Source organism: Diadema setosum, chromosome 17 (assembly GCF_964275005.1).
Source record: "Diadema setosum chromosome 17, eeDiaSeto1, whole genome shotgun sequence".
Taxonomy (NCBI): Eukaryota; Metazoa; Echinodermata; class Echinoidea; order Diadematoida; family Diadematidae; genus Diadema; species Diadema setosum.
Genome location: NC_092701.1, coordinates 24,598,694 through 24,624,163, shown reverse-complemented (window position 1 = coordinate 24,624,163; position 25,470 = coordinate 24,598,694). Strand labels below are relative to the sequence as shown.

Here is a 25,470-nt window from a genome sequence, read left to right as displayed (position 1 = left end):
ATAGCGACCAACTGTCAATAGCGGCCAATGAAAAATCCCCCCCGAGAGAATTCCCTGTTAAAGACCCTGTGTATAGCGGCCACCTGTCTAACGCGGCCAGCGGCCACAAATTTTGTTTCCCGCGGTAGATTTTAACCTGTCTATAGCGGCCAAAAACCCAACGGAGCCGTAGCTGAGCCGATAATTCAGCATGTTTTTCTGCTTTGTAGCCGTGCGGGCAATGTTCAGTGATCGCCACTGCTGCATCCATCCTTTATTCAGTCATAATAATGCACTAGTGTTAAGCTTTCTTCACGACAATACACATACTAGTGCGCAACAATTTCATATACACCGACATGAAACACACAGTGTGTGCATACAACAGTGTACGTACACACATACATGTATATGTAAGGATGATGATACATGTACATGTAAGCAATGCACACAAAGTTGGATTACCTGTCTATAGCGGCCACCTGTCTATAACGGCCACCTTTTCCGTTTCCTTTGGGTGGCCGCTATAGACAGGTTTGACTGTATGTCAGATGAGACAAATTTTGATTACGCAGATCTCACATGAAGTGGTGAATATCACAGCCAAAGCTTATGGACACAGGCTCTCTTCTATTGTCATTTGATGATCGGGAGGGGAGAGGGGAGGGGATGTTTTTGTTGCTGTTTATAAAAGTCTGTTTTCCTAGGGATAAAGGGGAGGGAATTCTGAAAGTTTCATTACCACTGTTCGTCTGGGCTGCTGGCAGCTCGGGTGAGATGGTGATGCGGTTGCTATGGGCAGATGAGATGCTGAGCGACACAGTCTGTGTAGTGATTGGAGGATGGGTATGGTTAGTCTCGGCATAACAATGGCTGGTCCTGTCAAGGCAGAAAAGATTCAAAAGATGCAGAGAGAACTATGAGCATGAATTGTGGTGATCAGTTCATGGATTTAACTAGAATGACATTGACATCTAAATGAATAATGGCTGGTGAATGTGCTTAATACATGTACCTCATATGCAAGCATGGTGCCAGAATATTACATCGTTGTTTATCTTACAATTGTTCTCATGTGTCTGCCAGCAACATATTAAAATCAGTGAAAATTACACAAGTCTACTCATCATATAAAAGTTAAAAGACAGCAGGAAAAATCACACATATATATGTGTACAGAATGTATTCACACAAAGACAGGTTCACGGACAACAGCAAAACAATGCACATTCCTCAATTTTCAGTGGGTAGAAAATTGAAAAATTCTTGCCTTGAAAATTTGCTGATCACATGAGACTGACAATAGTAAAGTCATATTTTTCCAGCTGTCAGCTTTTGATGACAAACATATCTACTTGATTTAATATTTCTGCAGATATATCATCTATATTCATGATCATTTAGAGTACCGGTATATTTGTACACATAAACAGACACACAAATACAACATGTATAAAGATAGTTGATTTGTAACCCCAGAACAATTGACGCAGGTACAGCAACCCTTTTCAAATGATTCAAAAGTCTCTCATGACTGATATCTCTTTACCAGTACATTGTACCTACAGTGTAATTATGATTGTATTAAATCAAGATATTTTCATTCTCTGAAAGCATATTGTTATAAATCATGATTCTCTAATCTTGATTTCCAAATCAGGGTCTGGAGGTGTTTTTAAATCATGAGTTGCTCAATTTGTGGTGCGCACTATTACCATTTCAAAAAGTTGACCTCCAAAACATGATTGAAGGTGGTGTAGCTTTATAATTTGACCCTACATTTACTGTATTTCCACCCACAAAAACACAAACAAACAATAATAATAAAATGTATCAAACGCAATCTGCCTTCCCTGCACTAGCTAGTGCGCTTTGCAAGATTTGAGTTTTACAGGTCAGGAAGCATGCCTCTATTAAACTCAAATCAAGATCAAAATCATTATACACATTTCTGAACATCTGAACATTTAAAGGGATAGTACAGTATTGGTGGAGATGAGAATTGGGCTTTTAACTTTTTGCGAGATGCAAAGATAACACTTATGATATAGTACAGAGCATAATTCATTTTAAGAGGAATTCAAAGTTTATTTGATGAAAATCGGGTTTGGAATGACTGAAACATCCAAAAACAAAGTAAAACAAAGCATTCGTAATAAAGTGTGGGTCCGAAACTTTATTAGAATCGCTCTTTTTTGGATATCTCAGCCATTTCAAGACCAATTTTCATCAAATAAATATTGAATTCCTCATAGAATTGCAAGCTCTTTCATATTCTATAAGAGGTTTCTCATTATTTCACTGAAAAATGTTAGAAATCCAAAATTAGGTCTCAACCAAAACTGTACGATCCCTTTAAGTTCACTTGTTGTTTTTTGGTTTTTCCTCTTCATCCTTCTCTCTCTCTCTCTCTCTCTCTGAAAGTTGCGCCAAGGGGTAGAGTGATGGAGAAAACAAACACATGGTATTCACCACAAGGGGAAATTGCTGTCAATCCTTCTCACAGCTAGATGAGGAGTGTTATACTGTAGATGTCAGTTTAAATCCTAACAATACAGCAGAGTGTCTGGCTAATTATAGCAGATGATGTGCATATTACAGGGTAAGTTAGGGGGGCATTTTATGAAGCATTTTGGTCGGATATTTTTCTGACAAACTGTTACAAGCTACTGAAATCCTTGCATCTGATTGGCTGAGAGCAAATTTGTCCGACAACTTTGCTGGACAAAAATGCTTCATGAAATGCCCCCACATGCAATTTCTGTAGGCATTCTGCCATGTCTACTACTATATTGGATAAAAAAAACAAAAACAAATATCATTACTGAATAAAGCCAGAGTTGGTTTGCAATGCAATAAATTGATTGACACTGTTGTGTGCAATGACTGAAACATGATATCAGACTCAGAGTACACTTTGGTAAACCAGTAAAAATTTAGCACATGTCATTGTCATTGTGAGGTCATAACAATGCCCGGCCCCTATAAACTGTGACAAGCCCAAATGCAAAGTGAACTGCGTACAAAGACTAAAGAGTGCCCTGGGTTACCTGGCCCCTAAACTCCTTGGCCTTGCTTCTTATCATAGACGTTTCTACAATTTACAAAGAAAAAGGTGAAATTACATACTGTGTCGGGCCTCTACTAGGCCTAGATCTAGACTCTATAAAGTCTAGATTATAGATCTAGGGTTTACTCGATCTTTAATACACATGATGAATATGAAAATAGAGAAAATTGTCTACAATTGTGCGTGGTGCATACAGGAAGGAAGTGACTAGACTAGCCCGACCAGACGCCGTGCAAAGCAAGGTGTCTCTGTGTGCCAGCACGGTGCAACATTTGTTTACAGCGACAAGGTTGTGTATATTATACAACACCTATTTAGAATGTAGTTATCCGATTGGTTGATTGCCCATCACGTGACATATATTGAAAGGTTCTATTACACGCTCTGGCTGTCTCAGCGTGCAATTTTGGTTCAATCAAAATGTTCTATAGCACGCGCTCTGATGTCACAATAAACAAACATGTGCCGCGCACAACAACTACAAGCGCGCTTACAAGCACATACTTTTGTCACTATTTTTTGTAAACAACTTCGTTTCGCATACGTACGGACACGTTAACATGTACATACACGGTGACTGCGACTGTGAGGCTCCTCATTCGTCTTTCACAGAAAATAGTTGCCATTTCTGTGCTAAATTCAAGAATCTGTGAGTACCAAATTCGTTAACGTTCGAGGTGTTGTATTTAGTGTATGATCTTTACCCGTGCAATGGAACAAGATTTCGCACTCGGTGAAAGATGAGGCGCACTATTCAACTCGGCTTCGCCTCATTGAATAGAGTGCCTCTATCTTTCACCTCGTGCGAAATCTCGTACCATTGCACTTGTGACCATTCACTATTTGTATACCAGTAGTGTGTATAGACCAGACTAGACCTGTATAAGCGCAAGTAGCCTGACCAGACACTGTGCTGTGCACAGGGTCTGACATGTGTTAATGTTTCAACGTTGTAAACGACCGTCACTATTGACGGCAAAATCACATAAAATACCTTTTATTTTGTATGATTTTAAGAGTAATATAATTGCAACACTTACCTACAGCATATTTTCCTGATGGTTGAGTTGAATTCGGCGTTTTGTTGGTATCCAGACCTTATTGTTGAATTTTTCGGAGTAGATCGTGCGGTGGCATCTTTTCCTTCGAGAGCTTCAAAAAATCAACAAACTACCACGCATGCGCATTCAGAAGTGGTTGCTTTTTACCAACGCCCTTGCGCCCGTGCGTTTCATGTGTTACGTAAAACTTGTAGTAGATCCGCGCGTGCTGCACCGGCAATGATTTGACCTTTTTTAGTCGGGGTCATCCGACTATCTCATCACTTCGGCCCCGACTACCTACGTTGTAGTATACGAGAGTGAATGCCATTCATATAACACGCAGATGAGGAGTGAAGCAGTACGTTCACAGACCTGATTTCAGCCACAGATTTCGGTAAGTTTTTTACGTAATTGAAAAAAAAATTCACATACCGATTATTGAATGATGGTCATAGATTACGATAATTCTTTATATTTTAGTTTTCCACGATTAATAAAGATATTCATGAAGGAAACAGTGAACCATAACAACGTCTGCGAAGGAATAGAGGTGTAGTTAAAGCGCAAGCCGACAGTTGCTAGTTGCTAGTCACCTTGTCTTAAACGGAGGTAGATTTACGGTATGTGATTGTAAAAACAAATAATAAAATATTAAATTACTTGCTCTGTACTTAGTGTAGCCAGGGCTGCCAACTCTCACTCATTGAGAGTGAGACTCACTCATTTTGGTCCTTTCTCACTCTAAAACTTTATTTCATTTGCATGCATTTCTATTGATCTCACTCATTTTGCCTCCTAAATCATAGCATTGGCCTATGGGGGTCTCACTCTCAACTAGTTTCAAATGTTGGCAGCCCTGGTGTAGCTGTCTGTATTCGGATGGTGGTGGAAATTATGATTTAATCACTCGCCCCCTCGGCACTCGCACCATTCAGTTCTTTTCAATACCGACTTATCACCCCGAGGCGTTTATAGCCGAGGGGTGGGGTGATAGGAGGGTCGGTGAAAAGCACCTTGGGAATTGTAATTTCCACAATCATCCTCGATCCTCATGAGCAGTCAATATTTGACATACTAGTAGTTTACATTCATCATGTCAGACATCCATCATGTTCATTCAATTGGCCATTGTAGATCACGCCACAGCCCAGGAAGCACGACGACAGTCACGTTTACATTACCGGTACATTCACTCGGCCCGGATCCGACATCCGGTGCTAGCTACGAGTATAACTATAAGACTCGACTCGAACTTCGAAGAGGAAAACACCGAGGGAAAGAAAACACAAACTGTCAAACATGCAGTTGATAAGTACTCACCTGTACACTGGCTTAAAAGAATGACCCCCAGCTGTAGAGCAAATACTGATAACGATGATGTAGGGACCTACTGATGATGCTAAGGAGTACCGTTATAATCCTTAATTGTTAGTTCGCCGGGATGGGCTGACGATCCACACAAGAAAATATCGCATGCATTGTACATGTACTGTACGGCGTACAACATTGTGCTTCCCCGGCCCCGGCCCCCTGCACTGGTAAAGTACATGAGCTGGGATGGGGGTAAAAATGGAGGTGTGTCAGCTCAAACCGGCCCTGATTGGCCAATTGATGGAATGGACTCGTGGGTGGACTCGGGCATGAAAGAACGAAATGATGGTTGTGATAAGAACAAGAAGCACAGCTTTAAAAGTGTTAGGGGTCCATTTTCCTATATGATTATAAATACGAATTATGATAGGCATACGATATTTTCTTACATTGAGGTAAAAAAGACTCACAACACAAAACTGATGATGCAAGGCAGACACTATAGCTCTATCTTTTGGTTAATGAAAAAAAAAAATACTGATGTGAAGCTCGAACCCCTCTACTGGATATTAGATTCCTGCAAGTTGCCAATTTACAATTAGCGACTAAAATATCCCCTTTGAGATATTTTTCATTCTAAATTTTGATGATGATCTACAAGACTTTGGTTGAGACCTAACTTAAGGTTTCTAACATTTTTTTTTTCTTGAGAGATAATGAGAAACCTCAATTATGAAATATGAAAGATGATGCATGGCCGGCGGACCCCCCCCCCCACTTTTTTCATCATAGCATACAAAGGGATACATAGGGTGTCACCACTTTAGGCCCCCACTTTTTTTCTTCTTTTTTTTTGAACCCCAGAAGTATGTAAGAAATAGTGACATGTGAATGCGGTAAGGTTATGTTTTCAGCTGAAGAAACCCGGAAGTGGCACCAGAAGTTGCGCTGAAGGCCTTTTTTTTTTTTTTTTTCTTGTTAGCTCATGAAACCCGGAAGTGCCCCCCCCCCCCAACACACACACACACACACACACACAAACGTTCCGCCGGCGGTGTGACAGATGTGATTCCAAGAGGGATTAAACATTTATTTAATGAAATTGGTTTTGAAATGGCTGAGATATCCAAAAAACAGAGCAATCCTGATAAAAGGTGGGACCACCTTTTATTATTAATTAGGATTGCCTTGTTTTACCACTGGCTATACCAGCAGAGATCAGCAAACAAGGTCCATCTTGCAAGCGTTTCAGTTCAATCCATTTTCAGTTTATTCCAGCAATCATTATTTGATTCATACAAATTGACATTTATTCAGTTGAACAGCTCATGTTAAATGATAATTCTATTCTATTTCAGAGAAATAAATGGCCTGAAAACTAAAAGAAATCTATAATTTAATTTAAATCTAATTCTAATCTTTTGTCAAGGTAGCCCATTCACCAGGGTGGTCTTCCATGGAGCCCTGAAAAATAGTGACAAACATATGCAAAAGTATGCATTACACAAAAGGTAACATAGATACATACTGTACATTGCAAAATACATGTAGGCCTATAACATAAAAATAGTGTAGGCCCTACGGTATATTGATTATGCCACAACAAGGGTTTACCAGAGTGCGCATGCCGATGAACAATTTTATAACACTATTATGCAGGAATGATTAGCTAGCCAAAAATAAATTTGGTATGTTACTTACAATTCAAATAACAACTTTGTTTAAACAATCTCTTAAATGAATATAATAGAAGAAGCTAGTTATGATTCGATTGAATACCAGTAATCTAGCTTGTTCCATTCAAGTAAAGAAGACACGATTGGGCTACGACATTCAGAGCGAAATGTTGGCACACGTAGACTTCCATTGTCTATTTACGCCTTGTGTGATGTTCTACATCACTATATACCTGAAGATAAGAAGGTGCTAAGTTACGAACGCATTTACAGTATAAACTATAATCATCATAACGCGATTGAACTCGAAACGTTTGTCTAGTGTCATCCATTGCAGACTCTTGAATAAATCAGCCGGAGGTGTGTTATATGTTTTGTCAAATACTACCGGTATTCGTGCTGCCCTCTTTTGATTTTGTTTTTGTTTTTGTTTTAGCTTGTACAGTTGTATGGTATTAAAATCTGTTTTACCAAACAACAGAACAGTAATCAAATTGTGGTCACATGGGACTGTTTAAAATAGATTAAGGATTGTTGGGGCAAAATGAATGAATGAATGAATGAATGAATGAATGAATGAATGAATGAATGAATGAATGAATGAATGAATGAATGAATGAATAAATAAATAAATAAATAAATAAATAAATAAATAAATAAATAAATAAAAACACTACCAGACCGTCTGCAGAAATTGAACGTTTAGACACTGAACTTTGAAATATCAAATATTCAATCAAGATCTTACTGTAGTAAGGTTTATTGCCACTTGGTCTATCAGACAATGGTCAGATGATCCACTTCCCAGAAGTGATAAATCAGGGAGGTGGGAAGAGATCATCCATGTGGTGTCACTGTGCTTATCAGTGATCAAAACAAAACAAAAGAGACTTCTAGCAGGGACCTCCCTGCTTCTAGTCAAAGAGATTTTTCTCTTGAACTTGAACTTTATTGAGAATAACACCTTTTGGCCCCGTGGGGGCATATAAAGGCTTAAACGCACATAACATAAACATAATATAATACTATAACGATATAGAACATATTTACAAATATACATGTATATACAGTTGTCAGCCGTCACTCAATCTGTGAATCAAGGTCTACTTGGCAGTAAGCAAAATTAATTACTTAAAGGGAAGGTTCAGCAGTGGGGTAGAGGGAGGTCTAAAATATAAAAAAAAGAAAAGATTTTCGATTATAAATTCATCGATTAACAAATTTTTCATCACTTTTGAATTGTAAGTTCTCTAAAAACTAGGACAAAAATGCAAATAGGTTCTAAAGTAACAAAGTTACATTTTAATCGGAGTATACAATAACAAAGAGTTTTTTTTTAAGACAGTTGAAAGCTTCAATTTTGTTCCACTATTGAACCATCCCTTTAAGTCGGAACCGGATAAATAGTAATGGTGCATAAGACATTATAGTTTCTAAGTAAAACAATAATATTAAGAGTCATGGAATTAGGAGGGGGAAAAATGTATTCTATGGGGAGGGGAAGGGGAGGGATGGGGTTGGGGAGGAGCTAAAATGGTGGCTTCGAGGACTTGAGATCCACCATAATAGCATGGGCAAACTTGGCAAGTATGATCAAAATCTTTCTATCTGCAACATTAAACAGCTTTTCCATTTTATATGTATTTGGCTTAGTATAATAATAATAGTATAATAACTCCTAGTCACTGGGTAATATCTCTTTGCTTCTAGTACACTAAGAAGCGCACGCATTACTAATGGCGTGCGTGACTATATAGCGCGGCGTGGAGTGCGCGTAAGCTCTGTCCTTTTCCCTCTATCCACCGCCGCCGTCGTGCTCGCGCTATCGTACGAAGTACTAAAGTACATGTGCAATATGTATGCGGCACTTGTCGCACAGGAGTAAATAAACCATTTAGTCCTTCCGCTGCAATTCGATGTGTGTGTTACGTATAGTATACGTGTGGTGCTTGTGGTCTTGCGAGCAGTGTGAGGCAAGAAAGATGTCGGAGTCAAATAAAAATTCATCGTTTTCCGGACAGTCCGGGCAGGGTCCGGGTGTACCATCCCAAAACCAAGGCTACAAACTAGCAATGAAGCCCTATCAACGGGAGAACATAGAATTTCCGCATTGTGACGAAGTCTCTAAGTATGAAAGAATAGCAAAAATCGGACAAGGGACATTTGGGTAAGTCATTCACACACACACATGCACAGCCGCCCTGTCGTCGAGCTGTCGCTGTACACAAAGAGTCGTGTATTATTGAGATCAAAAGTTCAACACCATTTTCAGTTGAATTTCCAGTGACAAGTAAGGCATGAAATTATGCCTATCACTATTAGCTACTCTGATGGAGTGTTGTGAGGGGAAAGTGTAGTGGACCCGTGGCTTAGCTTTCAGCATTCTCAAATGATGGATGAATGCAATATTCCAATATTGCAAGTAGGAAGCACGCTAACTGCGACCAGCCCCAACGTGCAGCGTTGGGGCTGCGCCGTTTTCGCATTCAGATCTTAATGTTGTACAAAACGGGTGCCGTTGCGGCGCTATATTTCCTTAATTTTTCCACAAAAACTACTAGAAATACTTACATGGGTCGATTAAACCTAAATGATTCAAATCGGCGACTTTTTGATGCATTTCATTGCTTATGATGCAGAAAATGTTGTCTTATAAGGCGAATTATCTTCAGCTCACCGATGCTCACTAACGTTGCATGCTAGCCTTTGGCAAGGCCCTCTCGCTGTAACGGACGAGCGAACGGACGAGCGAAGCGAGTCGCGCTACCTTACTCGGCTGGGCTCTCTACACCACGCAGCGAGAGGGCCTTGACAAAAGGCTACGTATTACTCGCTACATGCGCAGATGCTTACTAATGGATATACACGTTCAAAATGGTAGCACGGCTCTCCCACTAGGGCAGGCCGCTTACTCCTAAAAAATGTGGAAAATTTTGCAGTTTCCAGATAAATTGGTGAAAAGAACCAAGGCAATGGGGTAATGTGTACTTCATTTTTTATTGTCACTGTGTTTATAATAGAAATTTATCCATAATTTATTCGTGAAGTCGCCGTATGTGGCAATAGGGAGTTGTTCGTGGTTCTCACTTTAGCGAAACTGCGAGGTAGCCGCCAGGACCCCGCCGCATAGCGGCGCGGTCTCCGGGGCTAGAAGCACGCATGTTGGTTAGGTAGGCCTAAAAAAACCGTTACATTTTTGTCCCTTTCTGTGTATTGCTACTCTCGAGAAGAAACCGATTATGGATAATACAGCTCCATCATAGTGATGGTACAAAAGGCAGGAAGAAACAGGGCAAAGTTTGGCACTTGTCCATTGTGCAAGAGCATTGAAGGCCACCATAAACAAAAATTGTCATTTAGCTATTTATGGATCATATGATTGTTGACATTTTGCTGATTTACAATATATGTGTTCTTTACCCTTCCAGGGAGGTATTCAAAGCAAAACACAAGAAAGACAAGAATAAGATTGTTGCACTGAAGAAAGTCCTCATGGAAAATGAGAAGGAAGGGGTAAGTATATAGGACCATCCATACTCCATGTAGAACCCTAGAGTCTATAATATATAACTAGTGGTAATCTTTTATGTTTGACTGTGTAAACCTCCGGCAATTGCTGTTTAAACATCTTTTGTATAGGTGATAGCCTAGAGAAAAATTAAGTGCTGCCCACGAAAGAAAGAAAAGAAAGAATGAAAATATATTATAATGATAAAGAATAAAGAAAAAAAAGCACACACTTCATTTACATGTAACTACTTGCCACTTTGATGTAACAAAGTCTATTTTGCGATTTTACATTTGCAATTTACTACAGTGTACAGTGCACTCCCGCTGTAAGGAACACGGTTATAATGAAATTCTGGTTACAACGAAATAAAAATCTAGGTTGCAAAATTATCGGTTCTATGTTTTTGACTGTTTATTTATTCACATGTAATGAAATTTTGATATACCAAAAGAAAACTGCTGGTCCCAAGGACTCGGTTAAAATGCAGTTATAACAGGAGTCCACTGTATTCACCATATACATGTATTTGCAGTGTTTCACAGTCTTGACTTAGAAGACAATTTCCCTTGCCTAAGAGATGATACGTTAGCAATGGTGTATCTGTTCATTATCATTTTTCATTCATTTTCTTTCATTTTATTTTTTGCTTTCCTTTTATTAGTTCCCAATTACAGCTCTAAGAGAGATCAAGATTTTGCAGCTCCTGCGCCATGAGAATGTTGTTCCTCTGCTTGAGATTTGCCGAACAAAAGGTTTGTAAACAAAACATTTTGTATAATTAATTTGCTTTAATTGATTGTTGTAGTACTCTAGTCATCAAGTTTATTTGCAAAATGTACTACAAATTGCACTTCTACAAATTCTATCAATATTTTGAAAAATCATAGTGTTAACAATTTTTTTAGTTAAAGCTGCCTATAAAGACCACCCAAAGAGACCAAAAAAGTAGTCATCATGGGCAGGTTGTCAATATACTGTAGTCAGGTTCATTAAAAGGGAGTCAAACTCATATAAAAATATACATGTGCCTTGAGCGAATGCAGCAATATTACATTTAGTAGAACATATCAGTGAAAGTTTGACGAAAATTGGACAATCTGTTCAAAAGTTATGCATTTCTAAAGTTTCAGTGCTACCATCACTGCATGAGAAGACTACAGCAGTTCCACAAATTTATTATTATTACATGTATTTTTTTTTTATGACGAGTGGATGTTCCTTTTCTTGATACCGACATTAAAGGGGAATTTCCCTTGTTTCTGAAAGAGGCAAGTCAAGAACTTTTCATTATGTTAGAAAAATCTAAATATATTGAATTCTCTTCATATTTTGTCTATATCTTTGTCCATATGTGACATCACAAACTGTTTTAGTCTTCTGAAATTCATAAGTTTTGAATAGATTGTCCAATTTCCCTCAAACTTCTTTGATGTCTTCTACTGCTGTTGCTGCATGGACTCAATCCGTATACCCAGTATATACATGTATTTGTATTTCATTCTCCATTAATTCATGATATGCTTACACTTTGAGGAGAAATGCATTTTGTGGTGTTTGAATGGGTACCTGGTCTTGATAGATGGGTTGTCACTAGGGAAATAGACTGTGTTTCAAAGTGTGATGATGCAGAGGAAATGTATTTTCTCATCATTCTTTCCATTGTTGATTCAGTGGTGAGATGTTTTTGCTGGAAAATTTGACTACCTGCAGGCACAGGTGCTGTAGAGCACTTCCACACCTAATGGCCGAATTCATGAAGGTGGTACAATTGAAACCATGGTTTAAACCATGGACAATTTGTATGGAATGCCAAATGTCGCATAGCCTATTTCATTACGAAATCAGTCATTTCGTCGACGAAATGTTGTCATTTCATTACAAAAATATAAGTGATTATTTCGTCAACGAAATAGGCCATGCGACACTTGGCGCTCCATACAAATTGTCCATGGTTTAAACCATGGTTTCAATTGTTCCACCTTCATGAATTCAGACTTTTATGTCCAAATATTGCTGCTGAAAGAATGCCACCATGGTGTGATTTGCATGTCAAATACCATATACACGTTTCATGTAAGTAAGTAGTATTAGAGAGATTTGTTTCTAATAGTGTTCACTTTTGAGATTTTACAATACAATGTATTTAAAAAAAAAAAAATTGATTGATTGTCAATATTTTTATGAAGAAAATACATACCTATTCTGATTCAAGACTTGCTTACATTCAACACCCAGCCACTGCTTACAACCGCTACAAGGGCAGCATCTACTTAGTGTTTGAGTTCTGCGAGCATGATCTGGCTGGTCTCCTTAGCAACACCAATGTCAAGTTTTCCTTGGGTGAAATCAAGGGAGTTATCAAGCAGCTCCTGAATGGACTGTACTACATCCACAGTAATAAGGTCCTCCACAGAGACATGAAGGCTGCCAACATCCTCATCACCAGAGCTGGAGTCCTCAAACTGGCAGACTTTGGACTAGCGAGGGCATTCAGCCTGCCTAAGGCTGACCAGCCGAACAGGTACACAAACCGGGTGGTGACGCTGTGGTACCGCCCTCCCGAGCTGCTGCTCGGGGAGAGGAACTACGGGCCGGCCATCGACCTGTGGGGCGCAGGTTGCATCATGGCAGAGATGTGGACTAGAAGCCCCATCATGCAGGGTAACACGGAGCAGCATCAGCTGACGCTCATAAGCCATCTCTGTGGCTCCATCACCGCGGAGGTGTGGCCAGGACTCGATAAGCTGGAACTCTCCAACTCACTGGAGCTGCCCAAGGGCCAGAAGCGGAAGGTGAAGGATCGCCTGAGGAGTTATGTCAAGGACAATCAGGCACTGGACCTCATTGATAAGCTCCTGAGTTTGGACCCCAAGTCGAGGATAGACGCCGACCAGGCTCTGAATCACGACTTCTTCTGGTCGGACCCCATGCCAGCAAGTCTGGCCAAGATGCTTTCCACCCATAATCAGTCCATGTTTGAGTATCTGACTCCCCGACGACGCATCCAGCAGCACCCTCACCCCTCTCACAGTTCCACCAACCAGCGGAACCCGCACCACGCCCACCCCTCCAACAGACCCAGCCACGTTCCTGCCGATCAAAACTATGACAGAGTCTTCTGAACTGTCTCTATGGAATACTTGTTTTTGATAAGACCACAGACATTAGTGCATTCATGAAGTGTCACTCATTGCAGTGATAACTAATAGACAGATAATATACAAGTGGTCCTGTAGTGTGTTATCAGTAGCACATGAATTGTTCAGCTCAGTCTCCTCATCTCTCTTGTCATTTGGGGAGTTATTTATTTTTCATCCGTCTCTTTTCCCAGTGAAATATGGAGAGGTGAGGAAGTAGGTAGATAAAGACAGAGAGAGAGAGAGAGACAGGAGAGGATGATAAAGAGAAGTATTTGCAGTCCTTGCTGCTCATCGGAGTACATGATGGATCTTACATTTTATTGTCAGATGGTGCAGTACATGTCTATTTTTCCACTAAGTTGTCAGATGCCATATTTTTGTCCAAAGTGTGAATCATTGTGCAGAGTATACAGCAATGCGCCATGTGCAATGAATGTTGGGAATTCACTTACTGAACTTCCAGGTTCGTTTTCAGCCTACTGTGTGAAAAAGCTGCAAATTTGTATTTGCACAGACATTTCTCTTCTGAAAGAGTTTTCAAGTTGATGTGGTGAAAGTGAACTGAGAAAAAGGGAGGGAGAGTGGTCCAAATGGTTGAGCACATCATTACAGATGGTTACTGTGTTTGACAATATTGCCACTTGGTTTCTATGCCCAATGTGTCTCAGAGTTATATGGTCTTTGATTCCCTAGGGGTGTTTCACAAAGAATTGAAGTCGATCTTAAAAGTTAAGATCAACTTAAAATTATGGTACGCTGTGTGTGTTTTCAATAATACTTTTAACTTCCTAATGAAAATGAAAATTTTGGAGACTTTTTCATGCAGCCATTAATATACAAAATAATTACAATGGAATTTGAAAATTTTGATAACAATTTGTGGGGGATTCTGAAAACACTAGATAAAACTGAGTAGGGAAACAAGTGGCATACCATAACTTTAAGTTGATTTTAATTTTATTAGATCGACGTAGATTCTTTGTGAAACATCTCCCTCCCCCCCCCCCCCCCCCCCACCCACCACCACCACCCACCTCTTTCTGGACCTGGGCCATGTTATCCTTTGGAAAAAAAAGAAATATTTAGAAGCTCTTGGATTGAGTCATGGTGAAGTGCTGCTGGTAGGCGGGCTGACTTGTGGATAGTGGTTTACCAATCCATTTCTAAGGGCATGAAAACCAGAGCAACATGAAATCTGTTTGTGACATGGAAGCCTGCCAGAGATCGACTTATCTTCTGCAACTCATTCTGTTCTTCCTCAAAAGTTTTGTTACAAACTAAGATGGAAATTTGAGTCAGAATACAGCATTGCCAACTAGTATACTTTTACGATAGTTGGTGTATGTGTGTTGATGTTGTTTTTTCAATGGAAATAATTTCTCTTTTGCAATTTGATGTAGCATGCATAGAATGTGTAATTTTCTCATAGGGTTTCTATTGTAGATTTTTTTATTTAAATCTGTTCTTATGTTTTGATGATCTGAAGGGGTCAGTTTAGAGTCAGTCCATGTATTTGATCAAGAAAATCCATGCAGACCAGGGCAGACTGATTTTATGAACAGCATACCCACAAACCATGGCCTGTTTTGAAGAAAATGGGCATTAAATTATAATTATGTGATGGAGAAGAGAAATATTGCTCGAATGTGCAACACATTTCACTGACCTGGCATATTATTGTATGACAATTGTGTGGAAACATAGGGCATAGGGAGCATTTCAATCTCCATGTTAGCGTTGATGTACGACATTGTGCAAGGTGATTTATGGAACAGCATGGAAGGATCTATATGAGCAAGTCTTGGCCTCTTGCCAAAGAGACTCTTGAGAGGTGTTGCAATAACATCTTTGAATTGAATGCATTTGATCACAGAAGATTGTGGTCAGTATGTCCAATAAATGTACACTTTACAACAAATTATATCCTATTCAATCATTGTGTACAAATTCCTTGGTGAGTGATTGTGATTAGTTGAATATGGGTTCTGTGGGAGAAGCAAATTATACAGAAGCTTTGAAGAAAAGTCACATGGAAATTTTCATCTAGTTATGAAATAACCATATGGCTGGATGACCATAAGTGGCTTTCTGATGAATGAGAATATTGTAGGTTTTAGATTTTGGATTACACACACAAAATTTGTATGAACTATTTATCAAGTTACAATGTATGTACAATACTTGGCAGCAAAGTGTAAACTCAACCCCGAATTGCGTGTACGTGTGTATTTACATGATTGCTGTGAATACACAACAAAGAGCCATATTATATGCTCATATGCTGTATTTGTATGTTTGTTTGCGTGTGTGTGTGTGTGTGTGTGTTTAGGGTACTATATGCAGCATAATTGTAAATTTGATGACAGCACATTGGAACAACCGATACAGCTCCCAAAGTTACCAGGAATACACTTCAAGCTCTCCAATCAATGTTTAGTGCATTTAAAAAGGTGCTGTATAGAACCTGGTGGTGGTGATGATGATGATGATAGTTACGATTGTGGTGTTGATGATGATGATAATGGTGATGAATGCAGTGATGATGATTGTGATGAAAATTATGACTGGTAGTGATTATGGTAATGGTGGTGATGATTGTGATAATTGTGGTGTTGATGATAAAGATTGTGAGGTGACAACGATAATGATTGTGGTTTCATAATGATGATGATGACGATTGTGGTGATGGCGATCATGACGATGATGAAGATGATTGTGTCGGTGATCATGATGTATGTTTAAACCGATCGTATTCTTTATCTCTGGCAAAGTGTGAAAGCTAATACATGTACCAATAACAAATCAAAACATTGGGCTGACATTGTCTATTAGTTTCCATTGTGATCTCTCATGGTAATCTGTGATCATCATGGACACTTCAGACCAAACATCTCCCAGGTGTTGAAATCCATGGTAATTACATCACTGTTGCTACTGATAGCAACCCCCTCCTTCACTCAAACCTGTTACGAATTCAAATAGATAAAACGATGCACACACAAGTCTACGAGATGATAGCAAAGAAGCGTTAGCAAGCTTTTATTGCACAGATCTACTGCTCCATTATCTACAAAGTAGCATACTGTACATATGTTTTAAAGACAAGTGAATACCCATATAATAAATTTATGCATATGTACAAGCTTTGGTTTGGCATGGAACATAAAGACAGGATCAATGTCGCGTCAAGTCCCAGAATCATTTCTATGGTCTGGTGCTATATCTTCTCATCATATTTGTATTTTTCCCTGTTATGTAGAGAGAAAAAAAAATCATCTTTTATTTTTGTTAAGATACACAAAAGTTGCTTGCTTTGGATGAGAGCTATTGAAAGCAGTGCAGAGCGTAACTGCTAACTCTACGACTGACAACATATCTTCATTTTTTTCTAGCATAATGAAGGAACACTTGACTTTTTTTTTTTTGAGGGCAGGGGTAATGATATTTCCCTCAACATGTGTCACTAACACAAGGAAAGAATGTGTACTTTTCATACAATATGAAATATATATTCTTTTTTATATTGTCCATTTGTGACATCACAAATTGTAGTCTTCTTGCCAAGCAGTTACAGAAACTTTAAAATTTCCAGAATTTTAAAACAGGTTGTCTGATTCTCATCCAACATCACTGATCGAATGTTCTCTAATACTTGTAGTATTCCTGCATTTACTCAATCAACAGATGTTACCAGCCAGCTCAAAACCCACAAAAAAGTTTCAAATTAGGATTCTCCAATATGGACCAAAATATGTGATTTGGGTTGACAGATTCAAATTGCTTAAATTTCTCTTACCTGGGAAAGAAATCTTTTCTTTACCCACTGTCAAAAGTTGGTGGCTTCAAACACAAAGGAAACTGAGATATTGTTAGCAGCTTTTCTGGACCATATCTTTTCTTGATGGGTATTGCTTTCACTGGGATTTTCATCAATACTGCTGCCTGGCATGGCTGAGTGACCCTAATCTTTAAATCCTATTTTCTTCCTTTTCAATAAAACTGCACCTCCAAACTCTCTCCTATTTCAATTACTTTTCGAATGGGTTAGAATGATCCAATTGTAACTAGTTCTAAATCATTTTAAAGCTTAGGGTTTACTCTTTGAAACTGTGTAGAAAAGTACGTAGAAGTTGATTTTGGCCTACATTTTGTGGGTTTAAACGTGGCATACAAATATATTTTGGGTCTCATTTCTCTCTGACTACGGTCATCAGCATAGTGGTAGGATTACATTAGTGCACAACAGCAATCATGCCCAGTGGTTGCAATTCACATTTTACAAACTATCTGACCAAAAACTGCTCTTCTTGTTGTCATATTAGGGTACTGATCCATCACTTACAAACAACATTTAAGGCAACATGAGTTAATCTTAAGCTGAGTTGGCATCACATAGATAAATTAGATAGATAGATTATAGATATATTCACCTCTTTGGAATATGATACATTTTACAAGGAAATAACCTTCTGCAGTTCATCTCATAAGAGAGATCAATAGCAAAATGAATATATACAAGCCTTGAAATTACAAAAATATAAAGTGTACATAATATATTTTAGGTACAGAACGTATGCTTCACTTAATTTGTATACTTTCATCAAACTGAACAGATAAAAAATTGAAATCTGAACAAGTGTACAAAATGCATTTGAAAGATTGTTATAACATTACAGTAGACAGCAAGCATGCAAATGCCTGAAGTGATACTCCCTTGTGACACAAGAATTTGCTTCATTTTCTTCATTTCACAAACATCTCTGAAGATTTGCCAGTGTGGTCAAAGGGAAATATACAATGTATATGAAAATGTTAGTATATACAACAACACACATGCATCACCATGATGAAAACTTGTTTAAAAAAAAAGAAAGTAACAAGTCCGTTATAAGCATGAATAGAAAAAAAATATAAAGGGCCTACAGAAAGATTTTCTTTTCTTTCTTTTTTTTTTTGTATGTGATGCACTCTATGAATTCTGTAAACCCCATAACATGATGTACAGGAATGAAAATGGAAAAAAAAAAATCAATCTTCTTGCCACATCTTTAAACCATATTTCTTGATTAGTACATTCAACTCAATCATTTTGATCAGTCTGGTTTATAGGAGAACTGAAGATATGAGACAGTTATTTGTATATTTTCTACTCCAAGAAATATGACAAGGATTCCATGTTGTCACATAATTACTTCACTTTGTTATATATTCCCTTCCTACAAAATAGCATGTTATTGTAAATGTACTAATTTGACAACTAAACACACAGTTACATGCCTACAGTGTACTGATGACCATGAGGGCAGAATTGAGCATCTTTGTCAGATTTTTGTTCCTTTTTGTCATTATATTCCAAAAAACGTCTACCAAAATGCAAACATAGCATACTACTACATGTGCGTACATGGAGATAAACTGCATACATAAAGCATCCAATCCGAACAAAAACAAAGTTGCACATTCCCTTCATATATAATTGATACTATGCTTGTTTATCTTGTACATTTGAAACAGGTTGCAATGTAATGCATAATGGTATAATCTTTCCTCACCATTTGAGGTCAAAACAATTCTAAGTAAATAAAATAACCTAGTAAGTTTGTTTTGTGTTGTGTTGTGTTGTGTTGTTTTGTTTTGTTTTTCACTAGGGGGTGTTTGTTTCTTTATTTCTTTGTTTGAATTTTGTTTTTCTTGGGGCAAAAGATAAACATGTTCAAAGTATTCTTATCATAAATTCACAAGTCTGGAATTGAGTATTCATAACTCAGGATTTGATACTGTATGTGCCCCATATTTCATGAAGGTTTTATTTTCATGAATTCTACAAGTCGACTGGAAGTTATGAAATGACTTACATGCCAAAACATCGCCTCCAGTGACTGAAATGCAATGAATATTGTCTTTTAGGTGGGAAATCACTAACTTTGCTTCCTGAAAAGGATTATAAGTACTAGGTACTTACTTCTCATGCCATCAATGTTGTACTCGGTCAAAAATGCAATCACTTGCAAATTTGAGTTATTTTATACTTGAAAAATTTATGCTATTATACACTATATACACCCATGTTAGCATTAGTGCTGTGGTAGTACCATCAATTATTAATCAAGCAGCATATCCATCTTTCTCTCTCTTTCTCTCTCTCAAAAACAAAAACAATAACAGAAAGCATTCCTCATGTTCATCAAGTGACTCAAAGTTGTAGTCTCTCTTACATTGTACCATAAAACTGCACATTGGGGGTGTCATCTCCACTGGGGTCCATATGTCCGCTGCGGGTCAACTCGTCACGCTGGGCTCGCTGGTTCACCTCCGGCGCCTTCTTCGGCGGGGGCCGCCTGAAGGGCGCAAACAGGAAGTAGCCGAGGGCGGAGCCCAGCGCCACGGCAACGAGGAAATAGGCGTTGTACGTCATGACAGCCAGCATCAGCAGATAGCCGAGGGTGACGGACAATATGTGCACCAGAGATCGGCCGAAGTGGATCTTGCATCTGGGAAATTGGGAAAAAATGGAAGGTGGATGGATTTGCATGGACTTGATTCATACACAAGAGGGGGAGAGAGAGCAAAACTATTTCTGAAGCAAATAAGAACATAGATGTAACTCTATAGTTACTTTACTACATATACACAGTCCAATCAACTCTGAGCATGTCATGTCTGTTCCAACTTGAGTACAGACCATACATGACTTACTTCAGGCAAGCCTCATGAGACATGTGTCACACATTGTCATACGATTTAACTTTCCTGAGAATTTTCTTCAACTTTGAACTGGCCTCAAGAATTTCATTTGAATATATGCAAAATTTAACCTAGACATTTTCAAATTACACAGAGTTAATATCTGTACGTAATTCAGTGTGTGTAACATAGATATCGATAATGAAAACAGTGACAATACTGTAACCAAAAAAACCCCCAACAACAACAACAAAAATAGAGCCGACTGCATTGTCTCTCTATAATGAATAGCTGACTTTTGACTACGGTCCATCAACTATGTGAATCCCCGACACTGCATGAACAAAAAGTGTTTTCGGGAGTTAAGTGCAATCTTATCATGTTCTGAAAGGGGAAAGCGACTCCATGTTCCAAGGTGGCCTCTGATAGATGAAGTAAACTCCAGTAGCCAAAGAAAGATAATTAATGTGGTGTGGGCTGACACACTTTCCGGGAAAGGGGGGGGGGGGTGGTCTGTCTTACTGTTCCAGGTAAGGGCAATGGGTAAATGAGAGCGAATCCTGTGGGTAAACAGCCCTGGAAGGTTGTTGGTGTTAAGGCTTTGCAATTTTCTCCCTTTCTTTTTCTGAGGGAAATATGTCTGCATACATGTGGAGGGAGGAGGGGTCAAATATATGAAAATAATTCTGCTTTTAAGTACCAACGCCAACCCCCTTTCACCCTAAAAGTTATCATCGCTGTGTAGCAGACATTTACAATAATTTGATGCACAGAATACAATTATCCTGTTGGATTTAATTAAAATATAAAAAAGTTTATTCAAGCTTTGTAACCAGGTAAATGGGAAATTTGTGAGGTAATATCATCACAACCCTAAGTGAGTTGCATTGATAGGTTATGCAGCGGTGACTAATATCACAATTTTCTAAAGAAATATAAAACTTTAACCCTAACCAGGCCGGGCTTTTTTGGGTGTTCTGTGGCCGGGGAGGGGTTGATTCAACCCCCCCCCCTGAGATCTCGGCTGTCGATCGTGCAATCGCCATGAAATTTGGCACGTGCATTACCTGTGCCGTAATCTACCAAGCTATACAAAAAGAAATGGAAATTTTCGTCATAATGATTAATTATGCTAATATATGCATAAAATCATACATTTTGCGCTAAATCAGAAATTAAAGCTCCTAGAATCCTAATTTTTGATGAAAAAATTCTTTGTAGCATTCCTAACAATGTACATGAAAAAAAAATTTGGTATCAAAATCAATTTCTTATGTATTTTATTGTTTTATGAATTTCTTATGTATTTCATTGTTTTTTCGACCTTTTGTTTTATCATTTTTTTTTCGCAAAATTTATGACAGAACCTATATCAAGCATAATTATGCTAAAATTAAATAGTTTCGGCCTATAAAAGTGAAAATAATCATATCTTTATGAATAAGAAGAGAAAACTCCATTTGCATAGACTTTATACACAAAATCACGTTTTTGAGCCATTTTCGGTCTGACAGGCATGTATAAAACGTTATGCAGCGTCGTAACGGTATGCACGATTTTCGCGAAAATGGTGTCAAAAGATGTGCGAGACTTGAAAGTAAAAAGTCAGCGAACGGCGCGGTCAAAAAATTTCGCGCGGCGGAGTAGTGGTGAAAAATGTCGAGGGGGGGGTTGATTCAACCCCCCCCCGGCCTTTTTAGGGTTAAAAATTCTACAAATATTTTCTCAAAACAGCCGAGTTTGATGAAATGCTACCATCATCTTTGTTCAATCTTACTCTATTCATTACAGTCAGCTCCAGTTTGTGGCAGAACTGCGTTTGAAGACCTTAAAGGATGCTTGTCTGCCGTAGACATACCTTCTCTTTCTGACCTTGGAGACACTGCTTGGGATCTGAAGTGGAGCTAGGAGGGGCGACCTGGTGTTGATTGAGGAGGTCCATTTCATTTTGAGGGGGTTGGTTGCATAGCTACGGGTCAGGTACACGCCCAGAGTTGACAAAGCCTCCAGAACCACAGATCCCACAAAGAAGAGTAGGCAGGTAAGGACAAACGCTGTGCAATGGTTATAAGAAGGAGGGAAAAAATGGAATACTGGTGATATAGTCTCTCACAAGGAGAAGTTCTTCCATTTATCAAGTCCGGGGGAATTTTGCTACACAAAATGAATTAGCATCTTGTCAATGATCATTAAATTGGCAACTCAGAATTGTTGCTCAAGAAATAAAAAAAAACACACACACACACAATACATGTAAATCTGAGGGAAAAAGAGGACTGTTGATATTGATCTACAAAGTGTTAATTTAAGGATCAATCACTTGCAAAGGCTTTTGAAGTTTCAGCAATCTATTGCTTTACTAAAACACAATCACCTTTAAAAAGAATTGTAGCGATTAATCTTTCCAGTATCAAATGGCGGTTTGGCTTTTTTTCCTCAGGTTGCCATCCTGCTTTGGAACTTATCTTTTATGTAGCAATATGTTAAAGATACTAGCACAGAATTTTGCTAGAAACAATTGCCAATTGACTGAAACTGCTGATCAGTTTGAGAAGTAAAACCGTTTCCCCGCAATGAAGGCAATTGAAAAAGTTTGCACATGGCAACAAGGATCCACCAGAGTCGAGGATTTGAACTGGCTTGTATCTTACGCAATATCCACTCAATGGCCTTTTCTCTGTCAGATGTTATGGTCCCAGTTGGTATGGTCCAACCCTTGAAGAGGAGGTTTGTCACATTTGGACAGAAGAAGAAATACTGGGCCATTCCCTTCATGATGAATGAGGGTGATGGGATGGTGTTGACTTTAGGCTGGTCAAGGTATCTTGGGCATTAGTCTGCAATGGAGAATGGATAAGATAGAATTAACCCTATTACATCCAACTTCCATTGCATTCTACTTTCTGGCACATTACACATTTCTGAATCAGAATGGTTTGGTCAGCTAAGTGTTTTCTGCAGACACATCCACGCCAACTTGATGATATGAGAAGCACACTGAGTATGGAATGGCTAATAGCAATATTGTTTTAACTTTCATATCCAAAGAGGGACTGTTTACAATTGATGACGAAAGACTAGTCCCTTACAGTGGTTATGAATACTGAATCTTGAATTTTGAAATACCGGTACCTCAAGTATTGAAATAATATGCTGCCTGATTTCCTGTCCATTTGCTTATAAATAAAAGTTACAGCATGATAACTAGTCTTTGAAGGGAGAAATCTGCAATTTATAATAAAAAGACTTATGAGCATTTTGTTCCTGCATGATGAGCACACATAACTTGTACTTGAGAAATTGCATCCAAGCTGACTTTGTTTCTGTTACCATGCATGCAATGTGTGTCTCCTGCAAGCAAACAGCTTCTTGTAATGAGTATATTTATAACGCATGTTCTAAACTTACATGTAGGTGATTGTATTACATGAACATCACTATTTATGCAGCTGACTAAATACCATATACAGCACTGGTTGTGATTAATTATGAAATGGGACAAGAAATTCTACAATCTTATTCATTGGTTGAGAGCTGAAGAGCAGTGCATTAATTTTTACAAGCCACAAGTTCAATATCAAAATAACCAGTGTAATCACTGAAGACAGACACTGTAAACATGCTAATATCACATTCTAATATAAAATGGCTTCAAGAATTTAGCCAATCAACAGAAGAGCTGAAATGAGTCGCATGCATGTGGGCAGTGAGTTTAAACACCATAGCTAGGCCTATGTCATTTGGCTTTAGATTACAAGTTCTTTTTACATAATAATTTACAACCACAAGTTCCCTTGCAGCCTTGAATTGCCCAATGGCTTGGTTGGGCCTGGCATGATAGATGTGCATGCCACCTGTATTAGAACAACTTAACAATACACAAAGTCAAGGTCAAGGACCACACAAAGTAAATCTCTAGACCCTATGGTAAATTTTACTAAATTTACTAGTATAGTACTATTACTAGTAAATACATTACCGGTACTACTGACTAAACTACACATACTAAATTAAAAATTAATTAAATTTAGGCCTAGGCCTACTGTGAAATTTTGTGCTAAGGCCTAACAGTTAGGCCTAGGCCTACTGTGAAATTTTGTGGTGATTAAGATTTAAGAAAGACTAGGGTTCTAGGCCTAACAGTTAAACATGCAACAATGTCAATGTTGTTAGTTCTCTATAGACCAGATCGACGTTCTAGACTCTACTTTCACAATTCTCTACAGAACAAAGAACAGAAAGAGTAATTTCGTTTCATGTTTTTTAAAGAGACAGAACGTATCATTATTTTTTATAGTCACAATAATTAACGTTAGACTATTGATAATAGGAATACGTACAATAACACACATAAAAAGCGATATATGGGACTACTACGAATTGCTCTTTCTAATAAGGGCCACGTCCTAATTAGAGTCATAGGACAGCAAAAAGTGCCCTAACTGAGCTCAGTAAAATTTGATGAATACTATCACCTGACAATAGTCGAAATATGAAGGGGAATCGTACCTTCAATCTTTTACGAACAGTAAACAGAGCGTCTACAACATCACAGCGTTGTTCTTGTCGTTACATCGTACACCGCCTGGAGATCCCCCTACACTAGTACATGGACTGGTACTGTACACGGCTGAGTACGGACCGGACTTTGATTTTGTTTAGCTATGCAGCGAGTGTGGCTGCGCCGGTCACGAGTGGTCACGAGTTTCATGGATGTTTCCCGTTCCCAGCGGTAGGGCCGATGTGCATGTTGGCATGCAGCCGAAATGCATTCACACGAAGAGCAGAGTCAATGTAATCAAAGAGGTACTAGTATGTAGTTACAGTTGGAGATCAAGGGCGACGGAACCAAGGAGAGGGTTAAAGCCTACCTTTTCTCTCAGCCCCCCCCCCCCCCGCCCCCCTTTTTTTAACCCCTTCTTATGTCCCTGCACTTTGCCTTGGGTGCCTCCCTAAAATTGTCCCGCCACCTTCACAAAATAATAGCATGAGAAAGGGATCCTCTTCTAAGTTGCTGTTTGTTTGAAGTTGTTTTATTCGCATATAGGGCCTACCT

The 25,470-nt window shown here is 38.6% G+C and overlaps 3 protein-coding genes across 3 annotated transcripts in view; 1 reads left to right on the top strand and 2 right to left on the bottom strand.

The window, feature by feature from the left end:
- The window catches only part of LOC140240431 (kynurenine--oxoglutarate transaminase 3-like), a 31,602-nt gene extending 26,090 nt beyond the window's left edge, over positions 1-5,512 (bottom strand). The window contains exons 1-2 of the mRNA XM_072320199.1: positions 5,413-5,512; positions 722-858 (exon numbers count right to left, since the gene is read on the bottom strand). Of these exons, the coding sequence (XP_072176300.1) occupies positions 722-844 (123 nt within the window). The 5' untranslated portion in view covers positions 845-858; positions 5,413-5,512. The remainder of the gene's footprint in view (positions 1-721; positions 859-5,412) is intronic.
- Positions 5,513-9,014: 3,502 nt separating this feature from the next.
- On the top strand, positions 9,015-15,729 carry LOC140241234 (cyclin-dependent kinase 9-like). The gene is made up of 4 exons (XM_072320988.1): positions 9,015-9,246; positions 10,508-10,592; positions 11,252-11,342; positions 12,826-15,729. The coding sequence occupies exons 1-4, from the start codon at positions 9,062-9,064 to the stop codon at positions 13,710-13,712; spliced, it is 1,248 nt and encodes a 415-aa protein (XP_072177089.1). The 5' UTR covers positions 9,015-9,061; the 3' UTR covers positions 13,713-15,729.
- Positions 15,730-19,940: 4,211 nt separating this feature from the next.
- On the bottom strand, positions 19,941-25,013 carry LOC140241042 (uncharacterized). The gene is made up of 4 exons (XM_072320811.1): positions 24,924-25,013; positions 23,066-23,251; positions 22,273-22,468; positions 19,941-20,221 (listed from the first exon to the last, which is right to left on the bottom strand). Exons 2-4 carry the CDS (start codon positions 23,187-23,189, stop codon positions 19,942-19,944), a joined length of 600 nt encoding a protein of 199 aa, XP_072176912.1. The 5' UTR covers positions 23,190-23,251; positions 24,924-25,013; the 3' UTR covers position 19,941.
- Positions 25,014-25,470: the final 457 nt, after the last annotated feature.

Coding starts and splice junctions, on each gene's coding strand:
- LOC140241234 (XM_072320988.1), top strand. CDS start 9,062: ATGTCGGAGTCAAATAAAAATTCATCGTTTTCCGGACAGTCCGGGCAG. Junction 9,247..10,507: donor ATCGGACAAGGGACATTTGG/GTAAGTCATTCA, acceptor TTACCCTTCCAG/GGAGGTATTCAAAGCAAAAC. Junction 11,343..12,825: donor TGAGATTTGCCGAACAAAAG/GTTTGTAAACAA, acceptor TTCAACACCCAG/CCACTGCTTACAACCGCTAC.
- LOC140241042 (XM_072320811.1), bottom strand. CDS start 23,189: ATGAAGGGAATGGCCCAGTATTTCTTCTTCTGTCCAAATGTGACAAAC. Junction 22,469..23,065: donor GGCCATTGAGTGGATATTGC/GTAAGATACAAG, acceptor ACCATTGCACAG/CGTTTGTCCTTACCTGCCTA. Junction 20,222..22,272: donor TCCAAGGTCAGAAAGAGAAG/GTATGTCTACGG, acceptor CCAATTTCCCAG/ATGCAAGATCCACTTCGGCC.